The sequence below is a fragment of the Ambystoma mexicanum genome, chromosome 14 (assembly GCF_040938575.1).
Source record: "Ambystoma mexicanum isolate Mex_15411 chromosome 14, UKY_AmexF1_1, whole genome shotgun sequence".
Lineage (NCBI taxonomy): Eukaryota > Metazoa > Chordata > Amphibia > Caudata > Ambystomatidae > Ambystoma > Ambystoma mexicanum.
Genome location: NC_090940.1, coordinates 153266844 through 153290964, shown reverse-complemented (window position 1 = coordinate 153290964; position 24121 = coordinate 153266844). Strand labels below are relative to the sequence as shown.

General features: G+C 47.0%; 1 protein-coding gene across 1 annotated transcript in view; it reads left to right on the top strand.

Annotated features, from left to right (window-relative positions):
• The window catches only part of DNAL1 (dynein axonemal light chain 1), a 555787-nt gene that overhangs the window by 108500 nt on the left and 423166 nt on the right, over positions 1-24121 (top strand). Inside the window, exons 2-3 of the mRNA XM_069638770.1 lie at positions 4081-4122; positions 9843-9952. Coding sequence (XP_069494871.1) covers positions 4081-4122; positions 9843-9952 — 152 coding nt within the window. The remainder of the gene's footprint in view (positions 1-4080; positions 4123-9842; positions 9953-24121) is intronic.

The window sequence follows — 24121 nt, the reverse complement described above, 5'->3', positions numbered from 1 at the left end:
CCCGACCCGGCTGGATAATTTGTTATACACGGACAGAAAATTACACCACCATTGGTTAGGCATGTAATACAGGAATGGAACCATGGTAACCAGTTTAGAGTTGAGAAATACCTTCTTTGTGAAAGAGCCACAACTGACAATTAATAATCGTATGATTTACTGAAGGTAACTGCAAAAAGCTGGAATAGGAAATATAGAAAATGTTTGTAATGGATATGCCTTACTAGATTTTGATTTAGCAAATTACCTTCTCGGGAGATTCTGCGCTATCAGCATCTCCAAGGTCTTTTTATAACCTTATTCGCAAACCCAAAAATGCCTAGTCCTTCAGCGTTATTAGACCTCACTGGAACTACACAATTAGCAGCTTCTGGGATACATAAGCTTCTTGATTCATCAGAGTCAAATTCAATTTTTTTGTGACTATGAAAAGAGGTTTGTGAAGCTGATTTAAACCAAACTATGACTGATAATGAGTGGAAACAAATATGCATGGGCACTAACCATTGCAAAGTAGACCTTAACTTGCTTTATACCCATCAGTGAACTATCAATTACTTGTACTTGGGCGTGTAAGTCATTACCCACTAATGTGTTGTTCCTGTAAAAAAACAGATAGGGGCGACCTTACATATGCTATGTTCATGTTATAAGATTAAGACAAATTAGTCTTGCGGTGCACTAATATTATTAGATATTACCTTTCCATGTACACCCGTTGGTTGGTTGGTTAGGACTACTTCCGTCAACTGCTGGCATATCTAATGATGTAATAGGATGGGTTTATAGAGCTCTAATAGTGGATAAAATGCATACATTAAAACACTGGAAATGTAATAATGCACCCTATGGTGGGTAATTGATTGTACAGGCTTATAACTCTTTCAGCACAGGATAAAGTTTCTATTAATTATATGGGTGGCAATTTCAAGTTTGCAATTGTGTTCCATAGGGCCCCCCTTTTTGTGTTCTTCTTTTGAATGATTATATAATAACACAATTATATAGAAGTGGGTAGTAAATTGAATTGAAGAATTAAGACTAATCCATGCCTTTGTTTATTACTTCTTAGAATTTTTATTCTGTTGATTTTGTATTGTAAAAATGAAATACATTATTTATTTGAAAAAAGAAATGTAGGGGGAAAGAGATTAAGGTTTTGTCATTACGGATGACATGACTGTAATCCTGGTGAGGGTAGTGTATTATTGAAAAATATATTTGAGGAGGTGGGATGTCTGTGGGGTCATAATATTAATTGGGTCAAGATGGAGGGTTTTTCGCTTGGTGCGTCTTGCATCGTGGAATTGTAAGTGGGCCGATTCCTGTCTTAAATAAATGGGGATCTACCTAATGCGTGATTTTAAAAAAGATTGCAGAATTTAATGTGTATAAACTAATAGAGGTGTTGCTAGGTGATGTGGGAAAGATTAACCTTGGATATTTGGGCTAAGATTAACGCCATTAAAATGATGCTCCTGTCGAAGCTGCTCTGTCATTCAATCACTACCATTGAAATTTCCTAAAAGGTTACCATGGAAGATTGATAGGATTTATCAGAATTGTCTCTGTGGCAATGGGAAGAGACCGAAGATTCTCCGATATATACTGGTGCGTAGCATTCAAGAAGGTGGTTTTGGATACCCTGATCTTTACCATTATCACAAAGGCTTCTTGCTTAAGAAATCTGCTTGCTGCTTTGCGGAAGAGGGGACTTTGACGCTGCTTTGGGTGGCATTAAAGAGATTTAAATTCTCTCTGTATGTATTGGGTAATGTGTATTCCATGCGGAAAATGCCAGTTATGGGTACTTAATTGCCTTCACTAGATGTTACTCTGGTAGCTATTGCCTTGTGGTTGATTGATAGTGGTCAGAATCTATGACTGCATTATAATACATCATTATTGCACAACCCTGTGTTGGAACTTGGGAACAAAACATTATGTTGGCGTATTTGGGTTTCGAGATGCATACTGAAGATAAGTGATGTTTTGAAAGGGGGGCACATTGTATCTTTTACTTCTCATTGTCGTAGGTTTCACCTTGGAAAGAGAGAATTAAGGAGGTGTACAGATCTAAAGTACCAGCACTTAGACTGGGTATGCTAGACACTCAGTTGGAAGCTTGGCTGGCAACCTGCGGTTTATTTGACTCACCAACACACATGGTCTCCACTTTCCTTAAGATGATCCCTATGAAATGCTATTATGTTGCATCCTGGGAGAAATTGAGACAGATTTGGGCTAGTGAGTTGGAACAGGATATTTCTGTCAGAAAGTGGGACTGTATGTTGAGAGTGAGTGTTAGGCAAAATTAGACTTGAATTTACGACTCATCCAATAGAGTCTTGGGGTGACTATATTGGATTTCTGTATGGATGCACAGATTGGGTTTATTGAGCATTGATGTATGTTGGGATTGTGGTAGGGAAAGGAGTACATTGTTGCACATGTTGTGGGATTGTTCCAGAGTCAGTGACTTTTGGGGAGGGAAGTGTTGGACAGACTGGATGTGATATTAAATATGACCTTTCCTAGCTCGCCTCCTCAGGTACTTTTGCTATGAAATAGTGGGAGATATGTGATTGCCCAGAGATTTGAATGTTGGATCAACAAAGCCTGACGGTGGCTAAGCAAGTCTTGAGAGTATGGAACATTAGGAAACAGCCGAGGGTGGAGGACTGGTTGGCCGACTTACATGTTTTATCCAGCGATGAGAAGTTTATGCTCCTGAGAATTTTACTTGGAAATGTGTACACCCTTTAACGATTTATACAGCTAAGAAGTGTGGGGGGCGCCTATGTGTTGGGTTGTGAGTGGGAACTTGGTAGAGGCTTGCTTGGTTGGTGTTTTTTGTGTGTGTGTATTTGTGTGTTTGGGCTGTGTTTTGGCATCGACATGTGTCGGATTATGAAATAGTTTTTCATTAAGGAATGTTTGTTGGTGGTTAATTATCGCTGTGTTATACCGTTTAGATGTATTTATAGCTTGTTAAGAGAAACTATTATCATGGATGCTAACATGATGACATTTTAATTGCTTAATGTGTTGTATTTCTAAAAATGAGTTGTTTTATGTTCAAATTTATAAATAAAGACATTTAAGGAAAAAAAGAAATGTGTGGGTGGCTGATATTGCTTGTGCCTAGATCCCTCTTTGGTGTTTGTTAAAACGCCAGTGAGGTTACTTCAATCCCTGTGACTGTGCCCTGCCCGTGGCAGGGCTAAGTGAGGGTTGCCAGGTGTTCCTCCATATACCGCCCTAGACCCATCATGCGCTAGCTTGTGGATGTTGTGGCTCCATTATCCATAGGGCTCAATGGGAAGGGGGAAGGCGTCAATAAAGGTACCGCAAATTGCTTTCGATTGATGAAATGTGTGCCACATTTGAGGCTTGGGTCCCATTGTCCTCAGCCTCTGTCCTCGCCTATTTTGCTGTTAAACGACTTGATTTATATCCTTGCTGTAAAAATATGACACCATGGCGCCATAGAGGGAATACCAAGGGGAAACTTGGAATAACATGTCATGATATGTCTACAATGTATTGTCATTTGCCTCTGACCTGTGTGCCACTTTAAAAGAAATTCTCATTTGTCCTTTAATTTGGTCCCAGGATCTGAGTATGTGCATCCTAATGCCCTTAATCGATCTTACCAAGCTGACAATCTAGGGATCACATGTTTAGGGACCTCCAATTAAGGCCCCAACATAAACCACTCCAATATTTAGGAATGAGGCAATATAAATATATGTATGGAATCAAAATGTAGTCTGTTAATTCTAAAGTCGATTACATTTCCAGTGGTATGGCCACATGAGCTACCGCGGGTGACACAAGTGGATATATTACATGAGGGATTTGCCACAAACACACTGCTTGTAAATGGTGTTGCCATGTCTCTTTGTATTATCGGGTGTATTAATCAGCTATCCAAACTCTGTTTGTGGTTTTGTCAGTAAACCTTGGCGGCTGATGACATCACTTTTTTTATTTCTATTTAAATTGTGAACTCCTGTAAAGTGTGAGAATTGCAGAATGGCTAGAAGTCTGGGCTGTAACTGTATTTTCTTTCTTTAGGCAGCAAAAGCAACAAGTATTAAAGAAGCACTGGCCAAATGGGTGAGTACAACAGAACTCATTATAATACTGTCAGTAACCCTTGATCTAAGCAGGATCTTGGTAACAGTGACTTTCTGAAGAATTGATTGAAACCAAAAATGGCCAGTTATAGGTGAAAAATAGCCCAACCATCAACAGCTTCTCAGCGCAATGCATAATTTAAAAAATAAAATGCAATGTTTGGGTTTCTCAACCTCTTTAAAGTTACATTTATTTGTCATATATTGTGTTATTTATCCAATAGCTCATATGTTTGAGTTTAATGTAATCTATTATGTGCATTATGAGTTTTGTTTACTCGATGTGATGAAGTCCAAATTAGCTTATTATCACTGTCTTTTTGTTTTTGTTTTGTAGAATATATTTGTATTACAGAAGTTACAAAATGTTTTCAGGATGGATAGGAAGATTAGGATAGACAAGTGATAGCAGTGGAGGATGACAGGTTTATGCGAGGGGAAAAGGAAATGTTCTGAGGCTCTTTTTGAAAGTGGTGATGGAGGAAGCAGTGCGTATACAAAGAGGTAGGGTGTTCCATGCACTGGGCGCTCGGTGGGTAAATGCTTGTATTTGTGTGCATTTGAGTTTGCAGAGTGGAATGTATAGAAGGTGTTGGCTATTTTGTCTGGTGTTTGTGTGTATGATGGCTTAGAGCTTGTCATGAAGGTAAGATGGAGTTTTAAGTTGGATGGCTTTGAAAACAGTGCAGAGTCTTGGGAAGGCAATTCTCTGGGGGTAAGGGGAGCCAGTGGAGCTGGGCAAGAGCTGGGGTGATGTGTGGATGTTTGGCTAGGTGAAGGTTGAGTCTGGCTGCTGTGTTTTGTATGGCTTGCAGGGCAGGCCAGGGTGCTGTTAGGGAGTCCATTGAGAAGAGCATTTCCGTAGTCCAGCTTGGCGAGAACCAGTGCTTGGACTGCAGTGCGGAGGTCGTCAGGAGGAATGATATGTCTGGTTTTGAGTAGGTGGTGGTGTTGTAGATAGCATGTTTCTGTGGCAGCAGCTATGTGGTGTCTGTAAAGGAAAGGTATGGGTCGATGGTGAAGCCAAGGGATTCGACGGGTGTGGACAGGGATTTCTCTGGGTTGTCCGTGGTGAGTTCTTGGATTCAGGGGGGAGAGTTCATGTTTGTGCCTGGGGGGGCAGACAAGGAGTTATTCTATTCTGGAAGGGTTGCGTTGGAAGTGGGTGGCCATGCAGTTGGTGATGGTGAAAACTATTGCTTTATAGATGGGGAGACCAGGCCCCTCATTATCTTATACTTAGCAATCACCTTTGCAAAGGGTGTTGTCTCTTTTAGGCCTATTCCTGCTCTTTTTTAACTGAATATATAAGAAGAGCAACAGCAATGGGCCCAATCTGAGGGATTGCCCTGATCACAGTTGGGCAGCTCTCTGCAATCCTGCCTCATACCGTTTCTGAGATGTTTGGGGGTCTTCAATCTCATCCCTAATCGTGGGTGGCAAGATATACATTGTGGGATGGGGCCAAGTGGAAAGCCCCATGGGTATCCTTATACCTATATCCTTATCATATATCAAATATCATTGTCTTTTTGTAGGTTGGGCGGGAGGTAAAAGTCCTTCAAACATTGCTGTAATTGAAGTGTTCTCCTTGTGGCTTTATAGATCTATTTCTGGTAACCACCCAAACCTTGAAGTATGCTCTTCATAATTTCTAATTTGGGCTTCTACCCGTTTTACCAAAGAGTGTTGTCACATCATGGCTAGATTAAAAAAAAAGCTGCTGAATTGGTGTAGACCATTGTGATTTATCATTTGAACATGTCTTGGTCTCTCAGAGCTGAATGTGAATGTGTGATCTATGACCCAACACATCTGAATCTAACCTACTCTGTCAGCAGGCACAATTATTATTAATAGTGATGTCTCACAGCTCTTTTCTAGGAGTGGCTAGTATAAGGTACTTATGGTGGCAACAGTAAAGTGATCACAGTTCAAGGGTGTTTTTTAAACTGAATATGCAGGAAAAACGCCTAGTCTAAACCTAAAGCTAAGATGGGAGCAAGCTACGACTATCTAATGAAAATTAAGGCAGTCCTAGTGGCGTCTTGTCAAATAAAAAGGGCCTATACTAAAAAACCTATTGCCAATCCTTACAACTAAATACCAAAAGAGAGTGTGGGATAGGATTCACAAGAAATAAAAAGAAGTGTTCACAAATGATAAGTCATGATGCGGTAGTCGGGGCTCTCCCTTCCCTACGTTTTGAGCACGGGACAAGGCGGTACCCCAGAGCACAGCACACACTCGAGCTTTCCCAGCATGAGACTACAGTTCCGTTCTCTGGTATCAGAAACTTCAGTGGTTAAGTCTCTTTTCTACAAAAAATCTCTTGCCTCCGAGGATCTGATGTGTTCAAAAATAATAAACCAAAGTTTGTTTATGCCTGCACTTTGGGTGATGCTATTTAACCTCTGGAACCCTTCTTCCAGGCGCAGATCCTTTTTGATAATCAGCCTCCCTCCACCAGTTTCACTATGGCTTTTCTTGTATTCTCGAATCCTAATGTCTTTTTAAACAGTACACTGTGGACATCCCTCTGCCAGGTTCACTCTTGTCAACACAATGTATATTGGGACTTCAGACTTTGCCCCCTCTTGCCAACATTTGCAATTCACAAAATGCGGGATTCACTTCCCTTAATGTCACCTTCACTTGCCGGTCAAAGACTTTCGACTGTACGGAGGATTTTGCTACACCCTCCTATGACCACTTCGACCCAATGCTCTTGTGCCGTTCCCAAGGCTTTCTGGTAATGGTAGTTTCAAACATAGGGTATTGACCCAGAGTTTCTCAAGCAAGCACCTATGTGGTGCATGACTCCCCTGTAGCTTGGGCTACATACTACTACATGTTAACCACTAGCTGAACCCACAGCCCCTGCCCTAGACACGTTTTCCGACATTGTGAGCCCAATATGCTCCTCCCCTCTCCTGGCCTTTCTCTTACACACATGGGGTGCCACAGTTATCCGTCTTACCTGACCCTTGGCCATTCATCTATGGGTCTGCCAGTGCCCCCCTTCCAGTCCTGAGCGCCCTACCTGGTGCATCAGGCACACTTCTGCAAATTTAGAAGCATGTGCACCCTAGCACAATTATGACTTTTTTTTGCCAATCTCTTTTCAGCCCTTTTTGGGCCATTTTTCTAGATCAGAGCTTTGCATCAGGAGCTCTGCACCATTCTGTATGCTGCCATCCCGTTTCCATGACGGCGGAATGCGCCAGGCACCGCGCATGCACCCAGTCCCATAACACTAACTCTGCAGACATGCGCGGTACACTCAGTGACACCGCTCCGGCTTCTTGATCATTACCTGGAGCCGCGGCTCCATTCTCCACTTCAGAGAACTCTGCTTTGACTTACCCACAGGTAATTCTATTTTCCAACCATGTCCTTGGGTCCACAATACAGCATTTCCTGTGTTTGACCACCCACAGCTCTCTGTCTCTTACGGCCATTCTACTTCTTCCAGATACACGCGTCCGTCAATTCACTGCATTGGGCGTCCATGGCTGCATCCCCAAGCACACGCTTCAGGTCTCCAGTGGGAGCAGGCAATCCACGCTCCGTGGTCCCATTTTTGATTTGTGCACTGATCCAATTGAGTGCCATTCTTCTTTTGTGTCTGTCTGACATATCTTTCCTGAACCACTTCCTTTTCCCTTCACCCAGCAGTTTAATCCTCGGAATAAGCCTGTGATACTACAACTTTGCCCCACCTTTCCCTTGCCCTCAGGGTGGGAGCATACTTCGAGCACCGCATTTAAGGTCAGTGCCTTGCTGAAACATGTCTTACTCACACGTAATAGCATTTGGTTTTAACCTTTCTTTGAGCCTACACGTATTCACAACTATGTACCCCAGCGTTTCATAGTCCCCATTTTTTAACTTAACATCTTTTATATGTCATTTAGGAGGACCTTGTCCTGGCCCTAGAAGAAGGCTATCATTCCATCAAGCCGAAACGTCTCGGGACGCCGCACTTTTTGTGCCCTTGAAGTCCACATCAAGAACACTAGCTTTGATTTATAATCTAGATGTCAACCTACCACTAGGTCACCCTTCTGCCTGGCATTGCTAGACCTCGTATTAGGTCTACACTTAGGAGTGTGACAACTCACTCACCCTGGGGACTATTGAAGTGGATGCCATTCTGCAGCACCACTAGGGTTTTGTCTTATCTCCAAGCCCATTTTAGCCCCATTGTTTTACACTGGGTTTGCATTGGACAATTGTCGTATGTCGATTAATGAAGTAATTTTTGAACATGCAAAATGAATATATTTACAGTGTTTAGCTACGGATTACCCTTTGATGTCTAAAAACTGATTCCCTTTTGCATTTGCTTTGTCTGTTATCACTGTTTCATTTGCACATTGTTTTTCATGAAAGAATCACATTGTTTCTTTTTATGGACTCTAAAAAAAAGTCCTGACTAGTTTAAGAAGTATATATCAAAAATAGAGTTTAAAAAATACTTGCAGCTAAATAATAAAAGCTGTACTAACACTAATTAGTCATGTGTTTTTCTATGCTATGCTCAGGTTATCAGTGAGTTATACTTGTGTCTTACTGATATAAGATAAAAGAATCAATATTTGCATTTACATTTTTGCAAAGTTCGAAATATTGGCGGTAGAACGCCCCCTTGTTTCCAATGACTCCCCTGTAGCTGGCTTTCCCTTCTCGTATGGGAATAAGTTCTTTGTACTTTCTTCAATTAGCTGGTTTCGCTACTTTTGTTCGAACACAGTTCGGTTTCTTACCGGTTCTCCCCTCGACTCACCGGCTGTGATGACCCGCTCGGCTTTGCTTTTCTCTGGAGTCAAGGCCGGTACCACAATGTCAGGCGTCTTCCCCTTTGACTTGGTTATTAGTAGAGGAGGGCCCTGTGTACCATTGACCTCTGCTGCAACACATGCTGGTTATTGTTCGCAGTCTTACGTTTCCTTCTGTGGAGGGTTCATGGGTCTGGCTTGGAAAGGGCAAGGTCGCTTCTCTCCTTGACACACTCACAGTTTGTGCCGTTTTTCTCCTCCTCTTGAACTGCCGTGCTGTGTTAGCTCTCTTGTCGTGTGGTCTGCCTTGCTCGTACTGTGCTCTCACGCGCCACCTTTTATCCCTGTGGGGAAGGGAAAGGGCAGTGTGTGATTGTGGTCAAGTGCCTGACTTTGCCTGACCCTTGTGTTGAGACATGTCAGGTAAATGGCTCTAGTGTTAGTCCATAGTCTTTCGTGGTGTGCGAAAGTGTTCGGGGGGGGCAGTGTTTCTGAATATCCTACATGGTAGGATGGAGAAAAGGTGTTTGAAAAGGGGAACACCGCATCTCACGCTTCGGTGTCCCCCTTCCACTCCCTGAGGACACCCCCCCAGGTGATCCTCCCTCACTGGTCCACCCCCAGGAACTGGATTCAATAGCGATGGCCATGTCCTGCCCACCTGGATGACAGATCCCCACGGACTAGTTAGTGAGACACCTTCAGGTTTCTCACACTAGTAACGTTAACAAGCTAAATCAAAACCTAGCTTGTGCTAAGCATGTATAATATTTGTCCCTCTTGTGTGTACTTTTGTTCTGGAAAGCTCTGTTGTGATTTATATTCTAGAAACACTCTATGATGTGTGTATTTCTTTAGACAGAAATGAAATGAAATGAGCAGAGTTCTGCTATTCTTATTGTCATTCTTTGTTTGATAGGAGGAAAAAGCAGGCCAGAAAGCATCGGAGGCCAAGGAGGTGAAGCTGTATGCTCAGATACCACCTATAGAAAAGATGGATGCTTCCCTGTCCACACTAGTGAATTGCGAGTAAGTTGAGTTTTAAAAAAAAAAAAAGATTCATCAAACATGTTTCAGATTTCAACAGGTTAATGATCAACAGCACCACTTAATCACAGCAAATCAATGCACAAGTAAATCAATAAATTTATACTTGTCATACCATTGAGATAAAAGGAGCCACATATGAGTTAATTTGCAATACAATTCGCAAATTAATAACTTTGCCATAGTTCTTGTGCGGGTGGAACATAAAATGCATCCAAGTTTAAACAGATTACAATTTTACTGGACTATAATGTTCTTGGCAACGTAGTCCCTTTTCTATTTCAATGGTGGCAGCCATACTTATTTTACAAGGGCAGATGTGCTTGCACTGAGTACATCTCCCATCGGAAGAAAAAAAAAATGAAATCCCGGTGCGCAAATAGCTTTTGGGCCCCAGCTGGGACTTCGCTGAGGCCTACCAAAGCTTGGGCTAGCGGGCCATTAACCCCCATGTCTGCCCCCCAGCCAGGACGTGAAAGCTACGGTAGCATAATTGCAGCACCTACTTTCAGTTTTAGCTCGTGAGGAGGCATTCATCCTTGAGCGTTTAGCTCCTAGGAGACTGAAACGCTTAGCTGGTAATTAACTGTTCATTGACACTGGAACCGCCGTGCCCTATGTGAAGAGAAGTGAGGGTGGAAAGAAGTAACTTGAAATTATTCCAAATGTTTGCGATAGTGGATGGTGACCAAGTAGAACCGTGCTCAATCTGCTTGTTAAAATGATAGCTGTTGCTGAATTGGAAGTGCACACAGGGGTGCAGGTGCACGTTGCCTTTTGGACATGAGGAAACCTACAGAAGCGTGTATATATATATATATATATATATATATATATATATATATATATATATATATATATAGATGTCATCCCTATAAGAGTAGGATTATGGGGGCATCCTCACAACTGACAACCCCCTGCCTTCCTTACTCTACGCTCTGTCGCTTCTAAAGCTAAGGCAAACAAAAGCATTGAGGGGGGATGACTGCTGCCACATACTGTGCCGTAAATCCAATTGAGAGTACACATTTCCCATCCTGATTCTAGCAAACTGCTTTGTGTAGAGTAATTTTATTCATGCAACCAGTGGCGATTGAAACTCAATTATTTGCAATGTCTGAAATAAATAGTACCAACTCAAAGACTCAATCACTTTTTCAGCATCTTGTCCTGCCAACATCATTGGCTCCTCCTTTGCAAGCTCATTATATTCCAGCGCCATAAAATGAGGATTCATCATGGTGTTTTTATTCAGTATGAAGCTACCCCTTGCGCTGTAACAATACTGAGAATGGTTGCATCAATATTTATCTGGTTGAGCTATCTGCACGATACTGGCAGAACCCTATCCTTGTCTGGTTTAGGGAGAACAGTCGCTATAGATTCTCTCATTGTTGGAGCGGGTAGCATTCCCTTTAACTGTGAAGCCATATGATAGGCACTAGCAAACTCCCATATGCCCTAACATTCATGAGGCTGCTCACTGCTTGCCATGATCTTTGTCATATTCAGTCGTTTAATTGCCTGCTCTTTTTCTGTCATTGGTTCCTCCAGAGACCCAGTCACATCCAAGACTGATACTAGAAGGTGCTCTTCAGCCAGGTAATCCTCTATCAGCTCACAGTTTACCCCACCTTTCTTTCCATGAAGGGTCATATAGAAATCATAAAGGATCCCATTAATCCCAGTCTGGCTGTGTTGGTCTGCCCCATTTGATGCTTTCATGCATGTAATGGCATTGACCCGACCCACCATTCCCCTTCTAAGATCATACCAGCATTCTTTCAGGCTCATCATTTCCTCTGTTGGTGCATTATACATGTAGTATAAATATATTTCCTTCAGTCTTCTATGCCTTCAAATAGGTCTTCACTGTCAGCTGCGGGTTGGGATTCCACCTCTGCCCTATCTCTTCTCCTATTACGTTGTATTACCTTTTACACTCTTCTGTAATGCACATTTTAAAAGCCTTCCACATAGTGCCGTACCCCCCTTTATGTTCCCAAATATTCAGGGCTATGCACACCACTAACTTCACCCAGTATTGAATTATTCATTTTCCACTATTAGATAACCGTTCTTTGCTTCACTCCAGCTAGCACAAAAGCACATGGGAGCGATCTGAGATAGCTTTCTCACAATGTTCAGGGCACACTACCTCTATGTGTCCCACATTATTGACCAACAAATCTATCGGTTTGTGGTCTTTCCATCAAATCCCAACCATCGAAAAGCAAATCTATCGAAGAAAATACAACGGAAATAAATAAATCGAAACGCTATCTTTTACATTTAAAAGTACATTTCCATCGAAACTTGTCCATCGAATATAGGAATGGACAAGTTTCGATTGACAAGTTTCGATGGATATGTACTTTTGAATGTAAAACATATAATTTTGGTGCATTTATTTTTTTTAACGTTAAAATGTTACATGGAGCTGTCCGGGCATGAAATCTTTAAAGTATTTTGGCACTGGCCAGCTTCATGTAACATTTTCTTTATTTTGGGAGGGGGTTAATGGGGGGGGGGGGGTTCCCACCCAAACCCCCCAACCCCCAAGGCCACCCCCCTAACCCAAACCCCAACCCTAACCCTAATCGAAATCCAACAAAATATATTCAATGAAAGTGCATATTTTTTAAAAAAAACTTTATTTATTACTGCACACAGGTTTACCACATACATAAATGTTCAAGTCTTTTATCATTATATCGTACACAATAACTTTCAGTACAAATCTGGGTTTTCGGTTTCGGCTTTGTCCAACAGGTACTGTTTGTATCTGGCACATATGTTTCTGGGTCTGGCAGAGGGTAGTACCAAGTCTATATATAGTTCCTCTGTGTCATTCGTCCAAAGCATATCTCTGTCCCAGTCTGCCTTGGTTGGTGGGGCAGTGTTTTTCCATTTCATTAATATTGCCCTTTTGGCTATTAACCAGCTCAAGTTCAAAAGTTTTCTCCATGTCGGGTCCATCCTCCCCACCGCTCCCAAAAGGCATATCCGAGGTGTCCATTCCACGGGCTGGTCTGCCATGTCCCCCAGAGCAGTGCAAACCTCTGCCCAGTAGTCTCTCAGCTTTATGCATGGCCAGAGCATATGGTAAATGTCTGCATCTTTGGTTCTCCAGCATGGGGTCTGGCATGGATTCACATGCTCATGAATATTCCCCGTCGTCAGGCCAGGAATCCTCGGTATAGAAAAAAATCACTATCAGTTTCGTTTCTGATCTGTCTTTCTTAGTAGTAACCAATCACTGGTCTCTGGGTCATACTGCCCCCAGCCAATGACTGCCCTCTCCCTAAGCCCCGCCTCCGGCAGCCATCCTCAGATTTTTACCGCACGTTCAAGTGTTGGGAGTCCTCGTGCTGTAGCTCTCGAGCTTTTGCTGCATTTTCATGCTTTTTCAGGAGATTTTTCTCATTTTTCGGTTAAATAGAGCCTCAAGCTCCACCGTTTCTACATCCGATCAACGGGGATCCGTTTCGGAGTTTTCTACGCCCCTCAAGGGTGAACATTTCATCGAGTTACGCTTTTGGAGGATTCCAGAAGTTCCGAAGCCTACCCCAGACATGGCCCAGGAGAAAGGGAGCTCGACGCCCCGGAAGCTGTTCACGACCTGCCCTGGATGCCAGCTTCAGAATGTTTTCAAGGAGGACGAGCATTCGTTATGCCTCTACTGTCTCCATGAGGACAAGAAGCACAAGGAGAAGGACTGTGCGTTTTGTGGGAACATGTCGGAGCGGACCATGAAGGATCGCCACCTCCGTCTCGCCAACTGGCTGGAAGGGAAGAGCCCGTCAGGCGAGAAGAAGAAAAAGAAGTCCGAGCGGTCTTCTAAGTCCTGTGAGGGTGCCCCGGCGACGGGGGCCTAACAAAAGGCTAAGCACCGCGAGTCCGCGGGCACCGGGAGCGCTGAACAGTCGGGCTCCTTGGCTGCCAGGCAGGGCGCATCCTCCCCGGCGCCATCAACCACGAGCCAACGCTCTGGCTCAGGTAAGAGGAAGTCCGAGAACCCGGCGAAGCTTCTGGAGAGGCCTCGGTCGATCTCGAATATTTCGGCAGAGGGAGAGCGAGGCTCAGACCCCCCCCCCCCCAAGGTGAAGGCCTCAGGCATCCAGAAGGTGCCGATGACCTTAATTCACCCTGCTAAGACCTCAATTGAGGATGTCGCCGCGGCCCTGGCTCAGCCTGTGGAGGCTACACCAGTGGAGGCGCCCTCAGGACCCAGAGTTTCCCTGCCACCGCGGAGGGAGTCGTCTTTCAGTCCCATTGAGAAGACCCCCACGAAGTCCTTGCTGGAAAAGGTGGGGGAGGGGCTGAAGCTCATCGAAGTCATGGAAGAGGCCCAGCCCATTGGGAGGGATCCCGACGAGGACGACTACGAGAGCGACGGTGTCGCCGACAAGGCTCCTCAAGAGCCCTTGTGCCTGTCGTTTCCGGCACCTCAGGACACCTCGGCGGCCATTTTGTCAGCGATTCAGTCCTTCTGCTCGGAGATAAGGACAAGGTTGCCCCTTCCCCCGACGGAGGTACCTGAGCCAGACCCGATGGGGTAACCGGAGCCAGGACCTTCGGAGAGTCCACCGCATAAGAGCAGGAGGACGCATCCTACGCCACCTCTCCCACCTCTGCGGCCTGCTCTGCCTTCCCCCGGTCTACTACCCACGGGGATGATACAGGCACGGACACGGCTATGACAGGTACGGATGACGACGGAGGCGACGACGGGACTTGTCCCCCGTCGCCCCCTGCTCGGGCGTCCCCGCCCGACGAGATTGGATCCTTTCATGCCATGATTTCCAGGGCATCCGAGCTTTTCCAGCTCTGCCCAGAAGAAAAGAAGGAAGGGTTCCTATACCAACGGCGCGAGGCTAAAAGGAAGACAGTCCTCGCCGTACCGCTTCTTGATGACATCTGGGATGAGGGGCTCGCCCTCCTCAAGAACCCTGCCACGACGCCGGCAAAGAGGGACCGGTACGAGAAGAAGTACCGGGTCCCCGACGCTCCTCGGGCACAACCTACCCCGGATTTGGTCATCTCGGCGGCGGCAAAGAAAAAAGCTGGAGGGGCATCGCCCTCGACATCAACTTCCCTGCCGGACGGCTAGGGCAGGAGGTTGGACACGATGGGACGACAGATCATCTCATCCGCAGCGACCACTATCAAGGCAGCCAACGCCCTGGCTATTGTAGCCCGCTACGACAGGGAGTTGTGGTTCAAAATCGCCCCTCTGTTAGACTTCCTTCCGGACGCCAAGAGGGCTGAGGCCCTTGAAATCCTACAGGAGGGGGAGATTGCTTCGGACCACGCCATCACGGTGGCAACGGACATCGCCGACACCGGTTTCCGTCAGTTGGGCAACAGCGTTTGCTTGAGACGACGAGGATGGCTCAAGGCCACGGATTTCCACCAGGACGTACAAACCAAGGTTTTGGACATGCCCTTCGACGGGAACAACCTGTTTGGGAAGGCGGTTGATGAGTCCCTTCAGGCCATCAAGACAGACACAGAGACTTCCCGAGCACTGGGAGTACTCCAACAACAACGGCCGTCCTTTCGGAGCTCCGGAGGCAGACAAGGTGCCTCCAAGGGATCCGGCAGTGACTCCTCCACTTACCGCCAAGCGGCAAGATCTTCGTCCCAGAAAGCCTACAGGGGACGCGGCAAGTCAGGTGGTGCCCACCGTCGACAAGGAGGTCAAGGAGGCAAGGCGGCCTCCAAACAAGATTGAACCGACCGTGGGGTCGGGCTCCTGCCGAAGCACCCCGGTGGGAGGCCAGCTGGCGAGGTTCATCAGCGTGTGGGAGTCCATCTCCACCAACCGTTGGGTGCTGGACGCCCTGGCCCAAGGGCACGCCCTCGAGTTTCAGAAGAAGTGCTCTCGCGTTCCACCCGTGGCCAGGAAGGAAAATCACGTCCCTCAACTACTGTTGGAAGTAAGGGCGATGCTCAAGAAGGGTGCCATCAAGCTTGTCCCAAAGAGGCTTCGGGGCTCCGGAGTTTACTCAAGGTACTTCCTCGTAAAAAAGAAGACAGGAGGATGGGGCCCCATCCTGGACCTACGACGACTGAACAAGTACATCAAGGCACAGAAGTTCCGTATGGTCACCCTCCAGCGTGTGCTGGGACAGCTGGAGGAGGGCGATTTCCTGTCGTTGCTGGACTTGGAGGATGCGTACTTCCACATCCCCATTCTAAAAAGACACTGAAAGTTCCTCAGGTTCGTGGTCCAAGGGCGGCACTACCAGTTCAAGGCCCTCCCGTTCGGATTGAAGTCGGCATCCAGGGTGTTCACCAAGTGCCTCGCACAGGTGGCGGCGCGGCTGCGCCTACAGGGGATCCACGTCTACCCCTACTTGGACGACTGGCTCATCCGGGCAAGGACAAGGGAGCTCGCCGTGGAGCACACTGCGAAGACCGTCCAGCTGCTCACAGACCTGGGATTCTCCATAAACCTTCCAAAATCCCACCTGGTTCTGTTGCAAGTCACCCTGTTTCTGGGAGCCAAGCTCAACACAGTGGCGCGGCTGGCCTCGCCGTCGGAGGAAAGGACCAGGACCATTCTGGGCAAGGTGCAGCGTCTGCTTTGCCACGGACATGGCCAGGGTAAGATCTATCAAGTCCCTCCTCGGGATGATGTCCTCCTGCATTTATCTGATGCGCCTTTGCAGGCTTCGGATGAGACCCTTACAGGAGTTCCCCGACGCCCGCTGGATCCAGTCGACGGGCAGCTTCGAGGACAGGATCCCTCTCAACGAGACGTTCCGTCAGGCGATCCGGTGGTGGAGTACCCATGCCCATCTGTCGGCGGGCACGGACTTTCAGACCCCAGCTCACCAGGTGACGGTGACGACGGATGCCTCCCTGGAAGGTTGGGGAGCACACTCGGAGATCTTCACGCGAGAGGCCTTTGTCTCCCGTCGGAGAAGTCTCTCCACATCAACATCTTGGAGCTCCGCGCGGTGTTCTGGGCCCTCAGGTCCTTTCTTCCGTCCCTCAAGGGCAAGGTGGTGAGGATCTTCACCGACAACACCACTACGATGTTCTACATCCGGAAGCAGGGCAGAACCAGGTCCCCGGCCCTATCCAAGGAAGCCCAGGATCTGTGGCATTGGGGCGTCGCCCAAGGGATGTTTCTGGTGCCTCTTCATCTGGCAGGAATAAAAAACACGATCGCCAACTCACTCATCAGGGTGCTGCGCTCGTGCCACGAGTGGGAACTACGCCGGGATCAAGTGGATCGACTTTTCTGACGATGGGGCGAACCCCAAATCGATCTCTTCGCGACGGTGACGAATTCCAAGTGCCGGAGGTTCGCCAGCAGATTCCCCCAGCCGAGGAGCATGGGCGATGCTTTCTCGTTCCCCTGGGACGGCCTATTTCTTTATGCGTTCCCGCCGCTGCCGTTGCTGCTCCAGCTCATCAACCAGCTCAAGAGGTCCCGGTGCAGGATGATCCTCGTCGCACCGGCGTGGCCGAGACAGATCTGGTTCCCGGACCTTCTGGACTTGTCAACGTCCCCACCAGTCAAGCTGCCGACGGACGCAGACCTTCTCTCCAGAGAAGGAGGCGGCATTCTTCACCACAACCAGGAGTCGCTGAACTTGCAGGCCTGGCTCCTGCAGCACTAGAGTTTGGAGGGTACGACATCCCGGCCGACTGCAGAGAGGTTCTTGCAAAGGCCAGGGCGTCCTCAACTCTCAAGTGCTTCGGACATAAATGGAAGAGGTTCTCTGTCTGGTGCCGTGCACAGAAGATTAACCCTCTGCGGATTACGGCCCCTCAAGTACTGCGGTACCTACTGTCGCTGGCCAAAGCTGGACTGGCTCACGCCTCCATCAAAATACATCTGGCTGCAATCTCCCGATATACCAGGACGATGGGACGGACGTCCTTGTGGTCTCATCGCCTGGTGAAAGAATTCATGAAGGGACTATTCCGATCATTCCCGCCGGTGAAGGCTCCTGCCCCGGTGTGGGAGCTTAATGTGGTGCTGACCAAGCTCATGGGGGGGCCCCATTCGAGCCTATGCATTCTGCGCCTTTGAAGTTCCTGTCGTGGAAGACAGCTTTCCTCGTGGCCATCACCTCCACATGACGAGTGGGAGAGATCCAGGCCCTATTTTGCAAGCCTCCATACTTGACTTTTCATGACACGAGGGTGGTGCTGAGGACACACCCATCCTTTATGCCCAAGGTGCCGTCGGACTTCCACCTCAACGAGCCCTTGGTGTTGCCAGTTTTCTTCCCGTCGCCAGCTGAGAGGACTTTGCACTCGCTGGATGTAGCCAGAGCGCTGAAGTTCTACGTGGACCGCACAAAGAGTTTTCGGAAGACGTCACAACTGTTTGTGAACTTTGGGACTGTGAATCAAGGGAAGGCTCTCTCGAAGACTTCCATTTCCAGATGGCTCTCCGGCTGCATCATGCACTGTCACCGGTTGGCAAACCGACAGCTGCCTGTCCGTCCGAGAGCCCATTCGACCAGAGCGATCGCTGCTACCACGGCGTTCCTGTCTGGTGTGCCCCTGCTGGACATCTGCAGGGCTGCTACGTGGAGGTCGACGCACACCTTCACAAGATTCTACTGCGTCGATCGGGACTCCAGGGAGGAGTCCAGGGTCGGCCAAGCAGTGCTGCGCAACCTGTTCGCCTAAGGTGAGCCTGGAGAGGCGTAAGAGTTGCTTAATGTTGAGTTGTTGTATTGCTTATTGTTGAGCCTGTTGCCACCTCCCGTGGTTGTGCATGTGTGTACTGCTATGTATTCTCTTATTCATGAGCATGTGAATCCATGCCAGACCCCATGCTGGAGAAGGAACAAGTTACTTACCTGTAACTGTTGTTCTCCGGCATGGGTCTGGCATGGATTCACATGCAAACCCTCCCGCCTACCCCTCTGCGGCTCTTCACTTGGTCATACTGCCACTTTACGTGCTACCAAATCTGAGGATGGCTGCTGGAGGCGGGGCTTAGGGAGAGGGCAGTCATTGGCTGGGGCAGTATGATCCAGAGACCAGTGATTGGTTACTACTAAGAAGGATAGATCAGAAACTAAACTGATACTGATTTTTTTTCTATACCGAGTATTCCCGGCCTGACGACGGGGAATATTCATGAGCATGTGAATCCATGCCAGACCCATGCTGGAGAACAACAGTTACAGGTAAGTAACTTGTTCCTTAGGCACCTTGGGCATGTTCCAGTAGCAGCGGGGTAGATGCGTTTGAGTCTTACTGGAGTATAGTGTGTCCTGTGTACTATTTTGTAATGTATTTGTTTGTATCTGGAGTTACATGATATGTGTTTAGTCAATGTGCATATCTGGGCCCATGCGTGTTCTTCTATTTTCTGCCCCAGATCTTGTTCCCACTTGTTTTTGGCTGTGTGGTTCCCAGCTGGGCGCGTCTGGACTATAATTCTATATGGAGCAGAGGCTGTGATTTTCCGCATCCCACCTGTGAAATATGTATCCAAACCCCAAGTTCATCTCTGGTTCTTCTGGGAAGGTGGGACATACATTTTTTATGGTTGCTTTTATACTCCTATATTGTAGCCTATGTGTGGCTGTGTTTCCCACTATGTCCTTAAGATCCTCCCAAGTGGCAAAGCGCTTGTCCGGGAATAGCTGCCCTCATTGAATAGCTGCCCACCTCTAGCACTCCAGTGTGTGGCTACCTCTCCGTCCAGAGTGAATGGTGTATGGGGATCACCCCAGATCGGCATGTTCGGGTGGTATAATCTGTCTGTACCAAATATATCTGCAATTTTGACCCAAGCTGTGATAGTTACCTGCGTGGGGTCTATAGAGTTGTAGTGTTTGGGGCCTGATCCCGTCATTTTATGCAGTGCCATGATTTCTCATGTATGCCGCTCATGAGGTGGATTCCCGGGTCGAGAAAGTCCGAGGCCCAGTGGGCGGCGTAATGTGCCTGCGCTGCCAGGTAGTATAGCTCTAGGTCCGGTGCCATCAACCCACCCCGTGGATATGTGCCCGTTCATGTCCTCCAGCTTAGCCTGGGATGTCCTCCCCACACAAATGTGATGCAAGCACTTTTCATTTTAGTGAACAGTGCGCGACCTGGCCAGACTGGCACTGTATTAAATAGATAGAACAGTTTAGGTAGTATTATCATTTTGATAAGGGCAATTCTTCCCATCATTGAGATGGGCAGGGCGCTCCAGAGTTTCGTTTTTGCACATAGGGTATCAGCTAATGTGGTGTAGTTTAAGGCGCGGGACAGTTGGGCTGTTCTAGTCACATATCCTCCAAGATATAGTATGTGCATCAGGCTCCAAATGAGACCATGTAAGTTTTGGGGTTCTATTGTGTTTTTTGTGAGTGGGAATATCTCTGATTTATTGGGATTGAGCCTTAGGCCAGAATAGTCGCCACACTTCTTAACCTCAGCCAGTACTTTGCCCAGTGAACAATCCGGGTTCCGCAGATACAAAGGAATATCATCAGCATATAACGTTATAATCTGAAGTGTACCCTCAAGCCACAGTCTGTGTGAGCTGTAGTGGGCCCTGAGAATGTCTGCTAGGGGCTGTATCACTAGAGCGAATAGTACTGGTGACAGCAGGCAGCCTTGCCGGGTGCCCCCCAGTAGGTCTAGCATGTCCGTTAGAGAGCCATTAACACTTATCTTGGCGTAGGGGCGTGCATATAATATTTGAATCCATTTGATGATGTTGGTGCCAAATCCATAATTTCGTATTACCCCAAATAGGAAAGGCCAATAGACTGTATTGAATGCTTTTTGCATATCGAGAGAAACGGCTATCCCTTGAGTTTCGGAGGGTATAGTTGCCAAAATGTTGTGGCACTGTCTAATGTTCGTCGCTGTAGACCTACCCACAATAAACCCAGCTTGGTCTTCATGAACCATGTAGGGCATCAGTGGGGTTAAACGGGTTGCCAATATCTTAGCGAAGATCTTCGCATCCGTGTTTCCCTGGCTTAAGCAATAACGTGATTAATGCCTCCCTAGTAGTTTCAGGCAGCACCCTTTGTTTAGAGCCTCCACCCATACTGCATGTAGTCTGGGGACTAAAAGCTGACTGAATTCTTTATAAAATTCCGCCCGAGACCATCTGTACCTGGAGCTTTCCAAGTAGGGAGTGTTTTTATTTTCTCCGCTATCTCAGCCTCAGTGATCGGTCTTTCTAGAGACTCTCTAGTGGCGTCTGCTAACAGTGTCATTGGTATTTGGGAAAGGTATTGATCTATCTCCTCCTCCGTGGTATTACAACTTTTTATAGAATTCATAGAATGTTTCCTTTACCTTACTATTCTCTGTGGTCACTGTACCATCCGGTAATTTTATGCATGGTATAATTGTCGAGCCCCTTTCACCCCGTACCGTTCTGGGCAACAGTCTTCCCGGGCGTTCACTCCCCCCATATCGACGTGCTGCCGCCGGCTTGTCGAAGGAACGGATCTCTCGATCCGCCGCTTCTTTATATTCATCTAGCTTAATTTTAATCTCCGAACTGAGCTGTGGTGATGGGGAATGTGCGTGCAGTGACTGTAGAGTGGCTATTTGTGCCTCTAGGCGCGCTAAACTACCGCGGATATCCTTGAGGACTCCGCATTCAGCGGATATTGAATTACCTCTTATACACACCTTAAATGCCTGCCATAATATTGCCTGACTAGAAACGGAGCCCTCGTTGATGTCAAAGTATTACTGTATCTGCTGGGCCAATGTTGTTTTATAAACCCAATCTTGCAGGGCCGCTGGTTTAAATTTCCAGAGTGGCGTGATCACTGCATTATCGGGGATTCGCAGTGTTAGCTGTATTGGGGAGTGGTCAGAGTATGTTCTGCGATAAATATGGGCACTACTAACCCAGCTCAATACCGGTCATGATGCCTACCCCCGGGTATCCGGATTGTGTCCATCAGCCCCGGGAGCAGACATCCAGATACTCGGCTGGGGGCTGTTAGGATTCAGTCCTGGCGCCTTAGGCGCCAGGCTCATCATAGAAAACAGTCCTGGCGTCATAGGCGCCAGGCTCATAGACTTTACTTACCTTATGCAGACCATGCTGCAAATGAGTCCAAGCCAACGTGAGGCCTGGATGGGACTATTTTATTACAGGGACTATTTTTCACTCGGGTGTGGTTCTGGGGAACTTCTTACCTGGGACTACTTTGCAGGCTATTTAAATCACGCCCGAACAGCAGCCCATGCTTTGCGTTATTCTGCATCCAGCAGCATGACGCTCACCGTGTCTGCAAGTCAGCATCCAGTCTTCTGGCACGCCCGCCTCGAATCCGGAGCTCCTAGACAAAAGGAAAAGAAAGAAGAAGAGGTTAGATCACAGACATTATTTGATTCCTTACCTGATTCCGGACCCAGCACATCTCCGAGCCTGGAAAGGACATTATTTAAGCACGCGTCGCTTCGCCAGCAGCAGCGCTGCGTTATACTCACCAGTCCACCGCATCTTTCGACTCGCCGCTGCCTCCATCATTTTCTTCATCGAAATCCAGCACCTGGGGGGAAAACAAAAGGATTAACAAGGTGAGCCGAGAAAACCGACAAAGACAATCTCTTTGCCACCATAGGTTTACCTGCTTTACCACCAGAGGTATTATTCTTTAATTCGCTGCATCTTCCTATGCCACACCTATAAAGGGAGAGAAAACAGCAAGACAGCAAGTTAAACTCGGGCAACTTTTACCGGACAGTATTTGGTAATACAGACTCTTACATGAATGCCATCAGCTGCTCCAGGCAATATTCTTTTGGACCCAGCTGCAACCTAACGAGGGAATGGAACAAGAGTGAACATCGGACATATTGAACTCTTTGAACTTTATAGACACTGGAGTTAATATTCCTCCGGAACTCCTCCAGTACCTTCAACCCAGTGAAGTAACTGGTATCTACGCGCCCCTGCATGCCATGCAGGATGGAGAGCTCCTCATTTAAAAACATAAGGTGAGATTACCAAAAGGGGATATCGGAGGTGATTAGTGGGGAGAACGAGGACTGTTGGGGGGCTATCACTAAAGTCCACGGGTGGCTAAATCCCTTTCTCCACTTGCAGGAGAATACTTCTACGAGTCCAGCAGACAAGATTAGGCGGGCCAGTCCAGACTGTCATCTCTTCACTACGCATCACGTTGGTGGAGACCGCATTTGTCTGGGTCCGATTGACGCACCTGTGGGAACCAGGTGAGCGTAACAATACCTCGCTGGCCACCAACCATAGGTCTATTCTCGAGTGCATGTCATGGACTGTGGAATAATGTGTATTCTCTTTTTGAGAGGTTCAGAGCTCTCCATGCATCCTTTAGGTTTAGGTCGGACATGTGTAAGAGTATCTTCTGTGCTGCCTTGGTGAGTGCTCTAGGTTGTGTCGATGTGCGATATAAGTGCACATCTAGGATTGTGTTGAAATCACTGCCACTTATCAAGTAAGCCATAGGTTAGCTCGCCAGCTGTTCAAATAGTGCAGAGTAGAAGTCAGGGTTGACAATATTCGGACCGTATATATTGAGTAGGACTATTTCCCTGTCAAGGAGTGTGCCATGGAGCAACACGTACCTTCCCCGGGGTCACACTCATGGTTAAGGTAGGTAAATGGCAGTGTTTTATGAATATGAATCGCCACCCCCCTTGCCCGTTTGGAGTATGTTGTGTAATACTGATATGTCCCCCCAGGTCGGGACAAGGTACCCAACTTGCTGAGGTCCTAAGTGTGCTTCTTGAAGGAAGATTATTTTAGGGCTCTGCCTATTCATGTAAGCTAGTATCTTTCTTTTTCTTGATTTGAGATCCTAAACCACAAACATTCCAGCGCAATATTTTAATGTTGTCCATGCCTACTTTAGCCATAATCTAAAAAGATAATAAATTGTGGTCCATTCCAGCTGCGTACATAACTGCAGTAGTGCTTAACGCCTGTGTGCTTTTTGTTTTGAAACCTTTCATTTTGTAACTGAACCCCAGCAAACCCCTCCCCCACCCTCATAGTTCCCCGAACTTCAACTATGCCCTTTAATCCCACCCTCTCCCCTCCCAATAACTTCATGTGTACCTGCTACAGGGGGGACTGTAGCGACATCCTGTGCCACCGCCGGGCTTAATCATTTACAGTGTGTTTGGTTACTTATGTTGTTACTCTCACTCATG